The 17,658-nt window shown below is 47.5% G+C and overlaps 1 protein-coding gene across 1 annotated transcript in view; it reads right to left on the bottom strand.

Annotated features, from left to right (window-relative positions):
* LOC149281242 (mitochondrial disaggregase-like) overlaps nucleotides 1-17,658 on the bottom strand; it is a 38,679-nt gene that overhangs the window by 13,123 nt on the left and 7,898 nt on the right. Inside the window, exons 5-7 of the mRNA XM_089499581.1 lie at nucleotides 13,048-13,176; nucleotides 6,963-7,060; nucleotides 2,867-2,981 (exon numbers count right to left, since the gene is read on the bottom strand). Coding sequence (XP_089355707.1) covers nucleotides 2,867-2,981; nucleotides 6,963-7,060; nucleotides 13,048-13,176 — 342 coding nt within the window. The remainder of the gene's footprint in view (nucleotides 1-2,866; nucleotides 2,982-6,962; nucleotides 7,061-13,047; nucleotides 13,177-17,658) is intronic.

Raw genomic sequence — 17,658 nt, 5'->3', positions numbered from 1 at the left:
TAAATGTTCTTTTAACAAACCTATTCATTTGAGGGCGAGCGCTCGGCCCTGATCTTCATCATTAACTTCTGTTACGGGACGGGGGAAAGGCTAAGATGTTAAAGGGACGTTTAAATCCCCTGCAGCCAGCGAAGAATTCATCCGTAAGAACCGTAATATCTATTCTTCACCAGTGAGGGAAACAAGATTTAGCTTTCGGAGATGCTGCAGCTGCAGAGCTGAAGTACACCAGCCCTGCCGTGCTCAGCTCGTCACACCAGTTTTGGTTAGTTAAAGCAGCTGATCGCTGGCAGGAAAGCGATCCTACGATCCTTATTATACATTTATATTTGATATTATTATAAATGTATATTTTATATTTTTATTATTATTAATTTATATTATTTTATACCATTATTTATATCATTATCTTTTATACAGTGCTAACTATTCCCGCAACGCTTCTTACAGTCCATACATTCAAAAGGGTCTGACAGGACTAGAACTGACGGACTAAAACGAACCGATACATTAGGTAACAAGGGCTTGGCTCGCAGGCTTACAATCTACAGGAAGGTTAAGGCAATATAGGGTTAACCGGAAGAATCCACAAATAATTAGAGTTCTTCTACTCGATTTGGTAGCTCTGATTATTGGTAATTGGTTTTATGCATTAAAAATAAATAAAAAGCTTAGAAATAAAACAAGAATCCCCCCTCCCAAAGCATTTAATATGTCACCATCTAAAGCCAGAGCGTCAGAGGCATAGATGCAATGCGAGGAAGTTTTAATTTAATGAAAGGGTGGTAGATAAGTGGAAAAGCCTCTCAGCAGAAGCGTTAGAGGTTAAATATGTATGGGATATGGCTTCTGCATCTAAGACGAGGCCAACGAATGATTAAGGTTTGAGTCTTTACAGACTAGATGGGGGCCGATCTGCCGACAGATTCTGTGTTTCTATGTAACATTAACCAATTTGTATTCATTTATCAGAAAAACTACAAATAGCTGACTTTGGGTAATAATATACATTTACTGCGTGCGGAAAGGGAAGACCCCGACAATGGGAAGTTAGGATGGCGGCCCCCATGAAATACACACAAGGTATGTTTCTGATTCATATTCTGTAATACTGAGAAATTTAGGATCTATTTTAATTTATATCCCCCCCCCTATACACGTTGTACAGCGCTGCGGAATATGAAGGCGCTATATAAAACAATAAATAATTATAACGGTTATAACAGGGGACAGGTTCAGACGGCTTCACTGCGATGTCTCCAAACGTCTCAATGTGACTGTTTAAGGCTCTGAAGACCAGACCGACGAGGTCTCTGGAGATGAATGAATTTAAAACGCCAACTTGTATTTCTGCACTTTTTTTTGTTGTTGTTTAAGGTCAAATGGATGAAATCCTCCCCGGCGCGCGGAGCGACGCTCTCGTTGCTGGAAGCTCGGGCCGATCGAGCCGTCTCGGGAAGCCATCTGCTCACCTTGTTGTGTCTGCCGCCCGCTTGGTTAGTCCATATGTCGGGACACTATGTACATAACATTAAAGTGGAAATCCATCTCCCACCGACCTGTCACCTGACACCGGCGGAGAAGATTCCCCCCCCACATACTGATGGCATCCTGCCTCCTGGGGGTCTTACTCCCATTCATTTACAGCCGAGAAGGGTGTGAGCCCCTAAACCCGAAACACCCCAGTACTGCACCGCCGTAACTCAGGACACTCTGGAGCTATGAAATAATAATAATATCCTGCTTTTTATTATATTTTTACAATCAATGAAAACATCGCCCCCCCTTCATACCCTGTAGGCGCTGCTAAACCTGAACTCTTTGAGCAATCTGCATGGGATAGACATACGGCTCCTGCATCTAAGGGGAGAGAGAAGGCGATATCCCGCGGCTGCTGGGGGACCAGGCATATTTATTATAATTCAATCAGGACCGGCATAGAGAGAGCGCAGCCGTAACACTCACAGAGACCACCTGTGTCAGAACGAGACGCCGCCATTCATCACAAGCCGCCAATTAGCCGGTTCTGCTGCCTGCGGGCACGATGTGCTCTCCGGGAAACACATCATGCTACATGCGCGGCTGCCGTGTACATGGGTGCCGCATATAACCGCAGCAGCCATGAATCGCTGTATTTCCTGATCTCTGAGATACATGGCGACTGCTTCATACATCAGTGCCGAGTATGACGGCAGCAAACGCATCAACGTTCTGTATTTAGCGACCTGCGGGCCGTGTTTTGGTGGGGTGAATAAACCTACAGACACGTTCCCGCACTCCGTATTCACGGGGCCCCTGTGAGCTATTACTGGAGGGCCGTATAGTGCCGTAGAGACACACAGAGACGCTGAGCTAGGACAGGTCCTAAATTTAGAACGTGGGGAAGAATTCCGGTGTGTATGAATGGCCCCGAGAAGGCGATCAGTGTTTGTATAATAACGCCTTTCAGGGTCCTCATACTGAGTAGCTGAGCGGTTTATTTATTTAATCTTGTAAATTATTGTTATTTTTTTATCAATGAGCACAAATTCTGAAGCGCCGTAGAATCTACTAAAAGAGTTTTAAGCAGTAACCAAACTTCAGAGCACAGCAGCGCCACACGCTGGCAGCGAGAGGTACTGCAATAAGCTCATCTCCATCACCCAGATTAGTTTAAAGGGCCAACTCAACCTTTCTCAGCCACTGTCAGAAGCCCTGCTAAGAGGTTCCGCCATCTAGCAGGGGTAAACCCTTAGTAACTTTTTGCCCTATAGTGTGATTCCTACAGCCGAGACTCTTGAGAGGTGGCAGGGTGGGGGAAAAAAGCATTGCAATGGCTACACCCTAACAGCACTGAAAGGGTTACGCAGAGGGGTAGAAGGCCTACCTGCAGCCACGGTGGCAATGGCCATCTCCTGCCCCACAATGTGCTCCTTCAGACGCTGCTCCAGGGGAAACCTCCGCCGCTCCTCCTGCTCCCTTCTCCTCACCTCCTCGTGGAACTGCAAGGAAAGGAGTAACGTATAGGCTGCTAATGTAACGATGCAAGGTTCATTATATACATATATACACACACACACACACACACACACACACACAATGCCTTATATATACACATATATATATATATATATACACAGTATATACTATACATAGTATATGGTATATATACACCATACATCATGTTTAGCATACGTTATCCTTATTGCATCGGGTAATGATACCAGTGGGCCAGTTACCAGCGCTGGAAAAAGCCACCAGGGCGCTGGGTTGTATAGCGAGAGGCATAAGTAGCAGGTGAGGCTGATCAGGGATCCGCAGAGTATTGGGGTCAGTTCTGGAGACCCCCGTCCCCAAAAGGAGAGCTTAGAGGAGATCTACGAAAATAACGAGCGGTTTGCAGGATAGAACAGATCAGGAAAGTGTAAGAGATTGTAATACGTCGGCTTGGAGGAGAGAAGAGAGAGAGGGCGGGATAGAAACATTTAAATACTTAAAGGGGTTTAACAGAGTAACAAAGAAATGTTACAACAAGAGGTCGTAACAAGAGGCGTACATGGAATGTAAGGAAGTTTTACACATGCGTGTCAGTGGGGTCCATGCGTGTCAGTGGGGTCCATGCGCGTCAGTGGGGTCCATGCGTGTCAGTGGGGTCCATGCGTGTCAGTGGGGTCCATGCGTGTCAGTGGGGCGGATCATAAAACCAGATGGTTGACTGAGAAGCTGGCAGTTTTCACACGGTCCGGATTAATATTAAACTCCATGTAATTATTGATCGGTGTCGGAAAGATACATAATGTTTATTACAGCGCCGCCGCCACCGCCTCGGGACCCGACTTTTCCCGTAATAATTCTACATCGGTGTGAAATGTCAGCAATCCCGAGGACGTCACCGGCGGCGTTGGACGGTGCGGGGTGATAGGCGTCGAGCCAGGGGGGCAAGCTGGGTTCTGAAGCGACGGGGCAGAAAGGAAGCTCTAAGGGGCAGATTGATATTGAATGGCTGACCGGTGTGTTATGTTGTGACGCGTGTCAGGGGTCACGTTTACCAGAGGAAAACTCCAACAAAAGAACGCTCCAGTACCTGGCCGGGAGCCGTGCGAGTTCCCCGAGAGCGAGTTAAGTTTGTAACAATAAGGAAGAGACTCCTGTGACATCTGTTTGTAATCCACACCTCTCTGGTTAAAAGGTGAAAGGTATAAGTAAACCTAAAGTGGTCCCATTTAACCCCCCCTAAACCCCTCTCCATTAATCAATAAAACAATGCATAAAGTGTAATGTGTTACCGTTTTGTAGGGTAGGTGAGATGTTTAAGCGAGGGGCATTTGGAGTTCACATCCAAAACCAGTTAAAAGAGCTTTGGAGACCTTTAAAAAGGGCCGATCTACTGAGCGCAGCGTGCTTCTCTGTCATAAAACTTACTTCAGCTGGACGTAATGTATCGTGATGTCAGGTGTACAAACCCAATACAAACGTGTACAATGTTCTGTATTAAATATGTAATATTATATGTAATTATATATGTAATATGATATGTATATATGTAATATGTAACGCTGCATTAATGATCATGGGCCGATCTCCCGCTAACAGCATGGAAGGCAGTGCCGAGCCACCACAGCCACCATAAGATGAAGTAAACGGGATATGAGGTCATACGCTGTGTATACCGCGCCGCGCAACGAGGACAGCGGTTGAGGAGGAAGCAGCCGGGGCTCTGCCCTGGGTCAGCATCAGAGGTAAATACACAGTCCTATTCTAGGAGAGAGGGATAATGAACAACAACATTAACCACGATGGTCAGTCCCTCCTGCCTACTTCAATACTTGGGAGCTGCCGAGGTAGGGGGAGAGGAGGAAGAAAGGGGGAAGAAAGAGAGAGAGGGGGGAAAGAGAGAGAGGGGGGAAAGAGAGAGAGGGGGGAAAGAGAGAGAGGGGGGAAAGAGAGAGAGAGGGGGAAAGAGAGAGAGAGGGGGAAAGAGAGAGAGAGGGGGGGGAAGAGAGAGGGGAAAGAGAGAGGGGGAAAGAGAGGGGGAAAGAGAGGGGGGGGAAAGAGAGAGGGGGGAAAGAGAGAGGGGGGAAAGAGAGAGGGGGGGGGAAGAGAGAGGGGGGGAAAGAGAGAGGGGGGGGAAAGAGAGAGGGGGGGGAAAGAGAGAGGGGGGAAAGAGAGAGGGGGGAAAGAGAGAGGGGGGGAGAGGGGAGGGGGGGGAGAGGGGAGAGGGGGGAAGAGAGAGAGAGGGGGAAGAGAGAGGGAGGGGAGAAGAGAGAGAGAGGGGGGAGAGGGCAAGAGGGATATATATACGGATCTTTTTGATTTTTTTTTTGGAAGCCCGAGGTGTCGTGCTTCTCGTTGGGTGCTCCGTGAATCCTGTGAAAGATCTCAGCGAAGCTCAAATCCGTGAATAAACTGTTTGCCTGGCAACCCCCCATGGGATATGCCAGAGCCTTTCCTTCCCACCCCGGCCAGAAGGCCTGCAGGAGGGTCGGATCTTCTTGGTTCCCTCCGAAGAGGAGAACCACTATAGGTAAAAAGGTGGGCAGCCACAAGACTTCCCCCACCTCTCCCAACAAACAACTGGAAACCAGTCCTCACTGCGATGCAGTGCTCCAAAAAAACGTCAAACTAAAAACGTGTCCAAGGAAAATCGTGTTCAGGCCGTGCATCAAAAGTCCGTGATCCATCCTCGTTAATAGGCACAAGTGCACCAACGGAAAGTGCACCTCGGCCCTAAGGCCAGAGGATCAAGCTTTTCCCCCCTACCACTAGGGTACTACACTTGATCTTAACCAATAGGCCGAGAAGCGATATATATATATATACTGATGTCCAGTTACAGCGAGGGATGCGTAATAGTTATTTTTCATTGCCAGAAACAAAGGCGAGCGGAGTTCCCCCCGAGCTGCCTTTGGAGTAGCTGCGAGGACGGAGATAATGGATGCGGAAAGGTTTACTTTCTTCCAGGAACGGAGAAATCACTTTATCGGGTCAGCAGCTGTTTGCGGGAGAAGGAAGTTGGTAAAACAAATGCGTTGCTGTCAGCGGTGCATGCAAATAAAATCTATGTGCGATTCGTCTTTAAATACTCTCGCCAATTCATTCCGTGCCTGTGATTAAAATGAGCCATAAATTCCCAGGGAGTCCCAGTAGAGAGCGGATACAGAATTGCTAGCTGCCAGCGGACCGTCCCCCCAAGCTGGCTGTTCATCATGCGCCGGCGACACGCGGCTTTATGGCTTTATACACGGATTCCAGTCCCGGGCAGACGCAGATATATGGCGGCTGCTCTACTCTTCTAAACCGGCAACATCACACCCACCGCAAACAAAATAGCAGTTCCAACACTGGGCTGGCTTCCTAACCTGCAGCTGGCTGAGCAGGATGGGAGTTGAGGCCAGACAGCCGCTTCGAAGGCAGGCTCTGGTCACAAGTTAGTCTTTGAGTTACAGTCCCCATTAGTAATTTACACATACGCCACGGTACAAAAGTTTTAGGCAGGTGTGAAAAGTGCTGTTAAGTAGGAAGGCTTTTAAAAATAGACATTTATTTGAGTGAACAGAAGAAAAATCTAAATTAAATCAACGCTGGCGTGACCGGCCTTTGCCTTCAAACAGCATCAGTTCTCCTAGGTTCACTCGCACAAAGCCAAGGATTTTGGAGGCATATAGAGGAACAGCCAGACTCACTCACAAGGTGAGGTCGCTGAAGACAGTTTAATGTCAAAAGTCATTCACCATGGCAGGACTCAGCACAGCAACAACCCACAAGGTAGCTATACCTCTTCGGCACCGTCTCTACCAGGCAGAAATGTCAGGGCAGGCCGGGGTTTCTCCAAACTTCTTTGAAGAAGCACAAAGGAACGGGCCATGCTGAGGGCCGAAGGCACGGTGGTCGCCCAAGGAAGCTTAGTGCGGCAGATGAAATACACATCACGCTTACTTCCCCCCGCCCCATTTGTATAAGCCCCGCCCCTCAGACTCACTGACCTTGGTCTCCCAGCCTTGCAGTAGTTTTTTCAACTCTCCTTCTCGCGCATAGTCGAGGGCCGTGTGCCCCATTTCATTCTTCTGCATGGGATCAGCACCTGCGGGGCATCCAGAGAGGTGGGGCAGAGATTAACATCATATACCTGGGCATGACCATCTCTTCTCTTTCCCTCATTTCTAAACTTGAAACTTAAATGCATATAAATCAGTGCAGAGATGGAAAATGTAATTGAATGCCTCCTCTTTAACTTAAACAATACTAATTCCCCTTTAAAGACACGGTCCAATCCCCAGTAGTCTTCTTCATAACCAGAATACATGCGGCGGGCGGTCGCTACTCTCATTGATTTCCAGGGAAGCATTACGATGTATGTGCCGGGAAGCATACTTAGGTACACTTCCTGCTACCAGTAGACGCAGCTTAATGAGAGAAGATTCCCCCTGATGGGGGTCAGAGTTATATATCGTACATAATTCTAACAAGTACTTCAAAAATGAAGCTAAGGATCGCCCAAGTAGCACCTAACTCTTACATTTAAAGAAAGAAAAAAAAAAACAAACTCTTTTTTTGGTCTTTAAACTAAAAAGAAAACTTCCACTTGGCCTGCAGAATGCCTCTGTGTGAAATACTCTGCAGAGCAATTTGGCTCCAATAACACGTTAGTCTGTTCAGATCCATCAAGAACCAGTAAGGGAAACTGGTGTTAAGAGAAGAACCACTGAGTGCCCATTAATGCGCGCCCCCCAATGCCACAGCAAACTTGTGCATGCGCAGATCCGACGCAAACACCGTTTAGAATTCTATTGTGGTCGGTGTGAGTATGTATTCATGAAAATAGCTTAACTTTACTATGTTAGAAATCCCTCCCCTTATAAGAAAAATCACTATCGTGCTTCTGTTTTTCTCCAAAACTCATTTAAATGGCTTTGCACATTTGTATATATTTTTTATAGATGCGGGCGCAAAAATCTCACAAAGGGGGCATTAAAACAATAGCCCTCTAAAAACACCCCCTACATGACTTGACAGCAACATATAGAAGCATGTAGGTAAAAGGCGTCCTATAGACCTCCCAGCAGCTGGACAGCCCTTTAACGGCGAGCAGAACTCCAGCGCACACAGGGTTAAGCGCGGCTCGCCCCAGCCTTTTGTGGCCCAAGAAATAAAGGGCATTGATCAGAGAGCCGAGCTCGGCTGTACCGTGCCCAGGACAGGCTGACAAGAGTGATCACTTAGCAGCGATTGTGCCGTTAAGCTCTCCCCGTGATGACAGCCTAGGGGCCCGGACGTCATTCCCGCCGCGCAGAGCCAAGCTGCTCTTTTTCAGGATCGGATCGATAGAAGCGGTCCAATATTAGCTTAATCCCCCTGTTAATGGCCCCGACGACTTGACTAACTGCCGTAATAATTGATAGAGCTTGACTAGCGAGGGCCGATCGATCGGTCAGGACCGGGAGCGAACAAATATTACACTTTCATAAATAACCCGTCTCCGTCTATCGCCGAAACAGGACAAACTCGCTGGGATTTATTTTAATACGGCCCGTATCGGACCCAATTCGTTTATTTTCTAGGCAGCTTTTAGCTCGATACAATTGTTGCATTTTATTCACGGGGAGAAAAAATAAAATGTAACAGTTTATATTTGCTATTAATTTATTATTTTATTTTTAAGATCCATTCACTTGATACAATTGTCGCTGTGACGGGACAAATAAAGTTACAATGTTTTGTTCATTTATTCATTCATTTATTATTTACTATTTAATAAAATAAATTGGGTGGCGGTGGGGTTTATAACACCATTCAACATGGCTAAAGCGCTTAACGGCATTTAAAGCAAACAAAAAATAAAATAGCGAAAATTATATATATTAATTTAAAAGAAAAATACCAAAAATAATCTATATTTATTTTATTTTTTTAAAAAATACACAAAGGGAAGTTAAATTTAGGGGGTCTCATGGGATAAATAGAAACATGAACTTTCCCCTTGAAATGTGCCAAAAAAAATTGGGGCAGTTCTGGCTGCTTTGGGGTAAAAATGGCATGGGTATTAACCCTCTGAGCAGCAGTTAAACACCAAGGTATATCAGCCTTGGACTCTCACATTTTGCTGCCGTATCGTCGTAACGGAGAAGCACAATAGCCTCTTTTAAAAAGGACGGGGAGGGGTTAAACAGAGAGGACCAAGCTGCCTATTGTATCCATGCCGAGGGGGCTACAACCTTAAGACCCCTTAATAGACCGGGGCAATTAGTCACCACCCACAGTGAGACCCTGTGTTTTCAGAGAGGGGGGTGGGCACCTGGTTTGCCCCCCAGGCACTGTATTTATCTCCCCCCCCCCCCCCGCGCAGGCATTAGCAAGCCCGGTTTTATAATATTTGATAAATGGCACGCCGGCTCGTGCCTCTCCTCCGTGCCGCAGCTGGAGAAGGTCACTCATTGGGGAAATATGTTTCTGTCGGCACTATTGAAAAAAGTTTATCGCGGTGACAGGCCGCCATTACTCAAATGTTATTAACTCCGTCCTCTTAACGATTTGTCTTCGGGTTCCTCGGCCTCCCGGATACCTGTCAATAGGTCCGGTTAGGATACGGGGGGCTCTGCGCTCGATGGCCGTCTCTGTCCTTCGGCGTCGGAGAGCAGAAAGGAGTCACTCACGAGGTGAGGCGTTGGGTTTACGGCTAAGAAGGGGGATAAGTTGCCCCGGTGCTAATAATGCGGCCCTCCACGGGCTGAGTGGCTAGAGAAGGGGTAAGTCCGCATGCCTGGAGGTAAGTGAGCGAGCAGGTGCGATGGATGGTGGCCTTACTCTGACTGAATCAACCCGCTGGGGACAGCCAAATCGTTAGCCGTCAGCCTCGCTCCGAGTGAGCCAAATTCTTAGCCGTCAGCCTCGCTCGCTTAGAGCGAGCCAAATCGTTAGCCGTCTGTCTTGCGCGCTCCAAGTAAGCCAAATTGTTAGCCGCCAGCCTCGCTCGCACCGAGTGAGTCAAACAGATAGCCGTCAGTCTTGCTCGCTCCAAGTGAGCCTAATCGTTAGCCGTCAGCCTTGCTTGCTCGCACCGAGTGAGTCAAATCATTAGCCATCAGACTCGCTTGCTCCGAGTGAGCCTAACCGTAGCATTACGCTGAGCAAAAATGAGCAATCGGAAGAAGGGAATGATTAGCGAACAAATTGAATCGCTAGAAGGCAGGCTTTCACAGGCTCTAGGCGAGCTAAATCATTAGCATTAAGCCTCGCTCGTTCTATACGAGCTAATCCACTGCCGTCAGCCTTACTCAGCTCGCTTAAACTCAGAAAATGACAGCCTATCCAGCTTTAAGAGAACCGAGAGGTTTTATACAAAATACACCCAAAACAGTTCAATGAAAAAATAGCAAAATTGTTTGGTTTTCTGGCGCAAACTAGGAACGCGCTATAAAGATGAATTATTAACCGCGGCAGCTGCTCGCCACAATATGCCGAAATCCGTCAATACGTGGAATCGGAGTGCAATACATCCGATTTATCAAACAGCAAAAAAAATTCATAAAAAAAGAGGGAAAAAAAGCCCAATTAAAATATACACGACCTGCTCACACTATTGACCCGAAGGAATGATAAAGTGAGGCAGCTGATATTAAACTGGAAATAATAAGCGTGCAATTGATCTGCGGGTAAATTATTGCACCAGTCGGTCTCTTAAATTGTGATTTTTAAACACTGATTATATTGGGAGTAGTGATTTAGTGTTTTACGCAAGAAATTGTACAGCGCTGTGGAATATGATGGCGCCATATAAATATATATATAATACTAATAATAAATTGTATTAAAGTATGAAGGTTTTGGGAAATTAACTTAAAAAGTATTATAATAGATTGTTATCGCTTCATTGGTGGCTAACCGCCGGCTAGCTGAGGGTGATTGGAGTTGGAGCCCAGCCACACCTGGAACTCCCCAAAGCGATACGAGCCTCGTATATATTATATAAAGATCGCCAGTGAAAGGTTATGCTCTTGGTGGATGTCAGAGATGGAAAGATACGTGGAATTCTAACTAAATCGTAACCACTCGTTACATGAATCATAATCATCCGAGAGCCAAACATACACCCAACGGGATTAAATAAAGCTCGTGTAAAACAGGTAAATTCCACCCCAATAATCACTGAATTTCTGTCACATGACCCGTATTATTTGTTTTGGGGTACTTGACCTATATTTTTCCCTACAGGGGGGATATGGAGCCTCTGCCTTCCCCATGTGGACGGAACAAGGGAGGGCCAAATCTTCTGGGGTCTCCTGCAGTGAGGACCCGTCCCACCGTCCCACCGAAAACTATCTTCAGGGACCGCGTTGTGCTTCGTATCGGTGAGCAGACGTTCCGGGTCTTGGAGTAAAAGTCTGGGTAAACGCGCAGGACGCATACCGGGCTGTGAACGGGCGTTCATTTAATGCGGCCCGATAGGCTTGAACCCGGGGAAGGTCACACCAGGGGCCCGACCAGAAAGGTGCCAACGATTCCCATTTGGGAAATAGGCACAGGAAGCGAGGAGGAACCCGCCAGCACCCAGATACCCTAATCGGGTGAAGGAACGGACTTTCGGGAACGACATGGCCCGAGATACCCAGGAATCCTAATTTAACGAGAATGGGCCGACGGCTCCTTTTAACCCACCGTATACTTCCCTGTCTCCTGGGGGAGTGGCTTCATAAGGGGGTGGAGCTAGAAATTAGCGATGGCAGCTACAGAGTGGTGCCATAAACCCCTTAAAAGTAGGCGAGGAGCAGGAACGAGCAGACAGCCCCCCATCCCGGGTGTGTTTACGATCTTTGGTCTCCATAACTAACTGTCTGCAAAGCATACTTCCGCGTTTTATCTGATCTGTGTGGCGTGGGTTAACCCGGTCACGCGGTTTGCTTCAGGCTCGGCACGTGGTTATAAACTCCGTATCGATCCCTTTTGCGGTGCTGTAAATTTTGCAGGCGATGATTAAAACCATATAAAGCGCGATGAAGTCTGCCCGCCGAGTGACACCATACCGACCACCGCGGCGCTGCGCTATATACATCATATTACACCTCGCAGCCATAGGACTCTTAACCCGGCCTGAGCTTTGCAGCTCCCACGATGCACCCTGCCCAGATTTACTCAATAAGCCCGCAGCAGGTAATTCTTTATTTTTTATGATTCTTCAGAAAAAAAAAAGTTTCCTTGTAACCAATGTGAAACACACGCAACATCACGTGTAACATCACGTGTAACATCACGTGTAACATCACGTGTAACATCACGTGTAACATCACGTGTAACATCACGTGTAACATCACGTGTAACATCACGTGTAACATCATCTGAACCCATATGGATACTCTTTGGCGATGCTACTAATAAATAAGATTAAAAAAAGTTTCATAAAAAAATTATATATAATTAAATATCAAAAATATACAAAGAAAATCAACTTTTTTTGAAAGAGTGGTTAAAAAAAAAATACACAAAAATATCTATATTTTTCCCACTGGATTACTGTAAAGGGAAGGTCCGATGATCCTTTCTGAGATTTAAAGTCAGAGACGTAAAAGAAACGTGAATCCTATCCTGCTACACGCTACCGCTTTCCAAATGCGGCTCCTGATCCCGGCTGTGATCCTGTGGTACAGCACAGAACACACTGCCTGTCACCTCGTACCGATGATGTAGAAAGACAAAGAGCTTTGTGTTAACCTGTCACCTAAACACACGCTTCTGTGATGGAGCTCATTAGCGGGGTATTCGTAGCGGTTAAGGGAAGAGCACCTTTAATCTGGGCAGAGTGCCGGCGGCCCTGCGCGGACAGGATCCATTGATTTCCCTTAGTGCGCGCCGGCCGGCTATGATGTCACCGTAATGAGACAGATCTATCATCCGGTATATAGCGCAGCCCTCGGCCTCCAAGTATACACTCGGCAATCAATGGACCCCGAGCCGCTGCCGGCAACAAGGGGACGTCTCCTAAAACAACTTATTACATGACCTGTATCCGTATAGCTGGGGCCCGGGCGGTATATTATATATATTATATATATATATTATGGGCCGAGCGGCACTCACCTCCCTCGAGCAGCTCCCTGACCGTAGCGTAATCGTCGGCCAGGACGGCGTAATGCAGCGCGGTGCAGCCGCGGAAACTCGCCCGGGAGTTCAGCCGGTTACTGAACTCGTCCTCCCGCGTCACAAGCACTGCAAGGAAAAGCAGAACAGAGCATTAAGAGAGCGCGGCCATTCATACCGACCATCACTCGGGAATAACCGATATATGACATCAAACGTGTGAGTAGGGACCCCGTTATGGACGCATGGAAACGCCAACCAGCACAGGTGGCTGGAGAGAATAAAGCGTGCCCGGGCATAAGCAAAAGGTTTCTTTTAGGGTTAAATGGATACGGTCGGCCCTGCCCCGGGCTCACTTGGTATTAGGAGAGCCCCTGGCAGGGTCTGAATTGCTGATTAATTGATCTCCATAGCGCCATCATATTGTGCGGAGCTGTACAATGGGAACAGTGTTAATGGCCAAGAACATTAAGCGGTGATCAGGACTCTGAAAAATCATTAGATTCCAGCCTGGAGGGGCTGGCCGGGCGCGGCCTTTAACCCCAAACGGGTCACGGACACTCAGTGATCCTTCCAAACCGGACTCCCGGCAGAGAAGGTGACTGCCTCCGAGGGGCGCGCCACGTAAAGGTCCCGCTCCCTGAGATGGTTATAAAGTGACAAGCTCTGGCTACAATACGACAATGAGCTGGCCCTGTATAATGTATAGATCAATCAAAAGCAGATTGAAATATGCTTTATACAGGGCCCTCCAAGCTATTCTTGGACTTGACACTCCATTGGTGGCCCTCAATGATGTAAAGGGAAGTTGGGTAAAAAAAACCTCACCGGTTGGCGCTGCGTGATGTAAAGGGAAGTCACGGAAACGAAACAGCAACTCTCCTGCTAACTCCCTTTTTGGTTAATAAGCCCCTAACCGGGGCGGGGGAGGGGATACAAAGGTTTTTCTTTGCACCAAAGTGTGCAGACATGGAGAAGCGACTGCTCGTCGGACTGCTCCTTAGTACATCTCCCCAACGGGAACAGCGATACTAGGGGATGTATGGGGAGGGTGGGTTTAAAAAGTGACTCTCGGGCAAATAGTCTTATCACCATAGCAACCAGTGGAAGGGTCCGATCAGCAAGAACAAGTCAATGGACCACTTCTCAAACGTCACGCTAGGTTTGATGTTTACTAATTACCCCCATGGAGGGCAACAAGGAGCGGAGACCCTATTAACGGCACAGCCAGGCGACACAAGCCACGGACAGTCGGCCAATGCCAAAACTACTCCCACAACTCCTGTCCGGGAGAGCAAGGGTTAACGCCTCTAATGCTGGAATTATTAGGGGTTAAATTAGAGGACATCACCCACGGACATGGCGCGTGATCTGTATGTTCTTAGCGGTACATTAACATGGCGAAGTTACCCCCACCCCCCGTGTGCGGAGTACGCCGGGGCACAATCCGCTGCCCTGGGGGTAAAGCGACTGATAATAAGACTTCATAAGAAAGCCCGGCTTTGGATACTGACAAAAATGTGGGTTTTATGTGTCCTCAAACTGCTATAAAACGTGTCAAAACGTATCATAACGTAAGTTTCTTTGCTTTCAGCGTGCATGCGCGCGCGTGCGTCTGTGTGTGTGTGTGTGTGTCCGCACATTTCGACCTATGTATTTGCTTGCTAAATGTATCAATCAAATTCATAGCTGTTTAGGTTACTATTTTTATTTATTTATTATTTTTTTTTAAACGGCCAATAAAGTGCCCAAGATAAACGAAAAATAAATAAAAAATTTATATTACTATTAAAATGTTACGTATTAGGGTCCTTTTTTCTGCATTTACAGCTCTGTTACAACCTCAAGGAGCCGCCCGGAGTATTTACGGCTTTATATCGGTTGTCTTGGATCATCCCGGCACCTTAAACCGGAACGGCAGATTAAAAAAATAAAATAAAGCAATAAATAAAGCAATAAATAAGTAAAAATAGTAATTATTGGTACTAAGAGAAATACGCTGTCCCCGGCAGCACGGACGGGGTTAATGCGCAGCGCTTGCGCGGCGGCGGCAGGATGAGTGCTGCGTGTCAGGGAAGATGAATTTGAGATACTAGGCAGGAGTGCGGTGATGAGATTAAAGCTTTCTTATTACGGGGGGGCGCGTGTCTCTTCCCGGCGCCCTCCCTCGCCGCCGTGACAGCTCAGCCATCATCTGTAAGAGATGCCGGAGCGAGACATTATGATGGGAAACTCGATAAAGCGTCAGGGGAAGCCTCTCCCCCCATCCATCACCGCCAAGCCTGGAACGTTTCAGCTCGCTGCCGGCCCCCCAAGACGTCTGCAATATATTTCTCCTGACGCTCCGGTTTTATGAAATATAAATATGTGCGAGCGGGCGAGAGACACGACAACAAGCCCCCCCCTCCTTTGGGCTTACACTAGTATCCAAATACAGTATGTTCTACGGGGGGGGGGCGCCCCACAGAGCTGACACTCTAACGATGCAGGATTAGGATCTTACTCATTAGTTACTCTCTAATAAAGAGATTGCAGAGCAAAATGTATCAATAACATTAAGCTTCTGTCTTTTACTTTACTGGGAGGGTAGTAGATAAGTGGAACAGCCTCCCAGCAGAAGCGGTAGAGGGTAATACAGCGGAGGATTTAAACATGCATGGGATAGGCGTACGGCTCCTGAACGTAAGACGAGACCAACGACTGATTAAGGTCGTTACAGCATTAAAAAACGGGCGACTAGATGGGGTCCATCTTTTCCAAAGAAGTTCAGCAAACTGCATGAACTTCTATGTCTGAGGCTTCATGTCATCAACTAACAGGAAATAAACAGGAAGGCCCCGAATAGATGGAACCACATAAACCACCGTACAAAGGTTTTATTATATATATATATATACACACACACATATACATACACACTTTACTGTTCCAAAGGAGATTTCTGGTTGTAACAATCGCAAAAGGGTTTCTAACCATCAATCACAGCCTTTTAAACTTAAACTTGGATCAGTGAACACAACGTGCCATTGGAGCACAGGAGTGATGGGAGTGATAAAGGGCCATTGGAGCACAGGAGTGATGGGAGTGATAAAGGGCCATTGGAACATAGGAGTGATGGGAGTGATAAAGGGCCATTGGAGCACAGGAGCGATGGGAGTGATAAAGGGCCATTGGAGCACAGGAGTGATGGGAGTGATAAAGGGCCATCGGAGCACAGGAGTGATAAAGGGCCATTAGAGCACAAGAGTGATGGGAGTGATAAAGGGCCATTGGAACACAGGAGTGATGAGAGTGATAAAGGGCCATTGGAACACAGGAGTGATGAGAGTGATAAAGGGCCATTGGAACACAGGAGTGATGAGAGTGATAAAGGGCCATTGGAACACAGGAGTGATGGGAGTGATAAAGGGCCAATGGAACACAGGAGTGATGGGAGTGATAAAGGGCCACTGGAGCACAGGAGTGATGGGAGTGATAAAGGGCCACTGGAGCACAGGAGTGATGGGAGTGATAAAGGGCCACTGGAGCACAGGAGTGATGGGAGTGATAAAGGGCCATTGGGACACAGGAGTGATGGGAGTGATAAAGGGCCATTGGGACACAGGAGTGATGAGAGTGATAAAGGGCCATTGGAGCACAGGAGTGATGGGAGTGATAAAGGGCCATTGGAGCACATGAGTGATGGGAGTGATAAAGGGCCAATGGAACACAGGAGTGATGGGAGTGATAAAGGGCCACTGGAGCACAGGAGTGATGGGAGTGATAAAGGGCCACTGGAACACAGGAGTTATGGGAGTGATAAAGGGCCACTGGAACACAGGAGTGATGGGAGTGATAAAGGGCCACTGGAGCACAGGAGTGATGGGAGTGATAAAGGGCCAATGGAACACAGGAGTGATGGGAGTGATAAAGGGCCACTGGCGCACAGGAGTGATGGGAGTGATAAAGGGCCATTGGGACACAGGAGTGATGGGAATGATAAAGGGCCATTGGGACACAGGAGTGATGAGAGTGATAAAGGGCCATTGGATCACGAGTGATGGGAGTGATAAAGGGCCATTGGAGCAAAGGAGTGATGGGAGTGATAAAGGGCCATTGGATCACGAGTGATGGGAGTGATAAAGGGCCATTGGAGCACAGGAGTGATGGGAGTGATAAAGGGCCACTGGAGCACAAGAGTGATGGGAGTGATAAAGGGCCAATGGAACACAGGAGTGATGGGAGTGATAAAGGGCCATTGGAACACAGGAGTGATGGGAGCGATAAAGGGCCATTGGAACACAGGAGTGATGGGAGTGATAAAGGGCCATTGGGACACAGGAGTGATGGGAATGATAAAGGGCCATTGGGACACAGGAGTGATGAGAGTGATAAAGGGCCATTGGATCACGAGTGATGGGAGTGATAAAGGGCCATTGGAGCAAAGGAGTGATGGGAGTGATAAAGGGCCATTGGATCACGAGTGATGGGAGTGATAAAGGGCCATTGGAGCACAGGAGTGATGGGAGTGATAAAGGGCCACTGGAGCACAAGAGTGATGGGAGTGATAAAGGGCCAATGGAACACAGGAGTGATGGGAGTGATAAAGGGCCATTGGAACACAGGAGTGAT

Source organism: Sceloporus occidentalis, unplaced genomic scaffold (genome assembly GCF_023333645.1).
Source record: "Sceloporus occidentalis isolate IW3139 unplaced genomic scaffold, rSceOcc1.0.p SCAF_137, whole genome shotgun sequence".
NCBI classification, from domain to species: domain Eukaryota; kingdom Metazoa; phylum Chordata; class Lepidosauria; order Squamata; family Phrynosomatidae; genus Sceloporus; species Sceloporus occidentalis.
The sequence above is the reverse complement of the archived record's forward strand: the minus strand, read 5'-3'. Positions and strand labels throughout refer to the sequence as shown.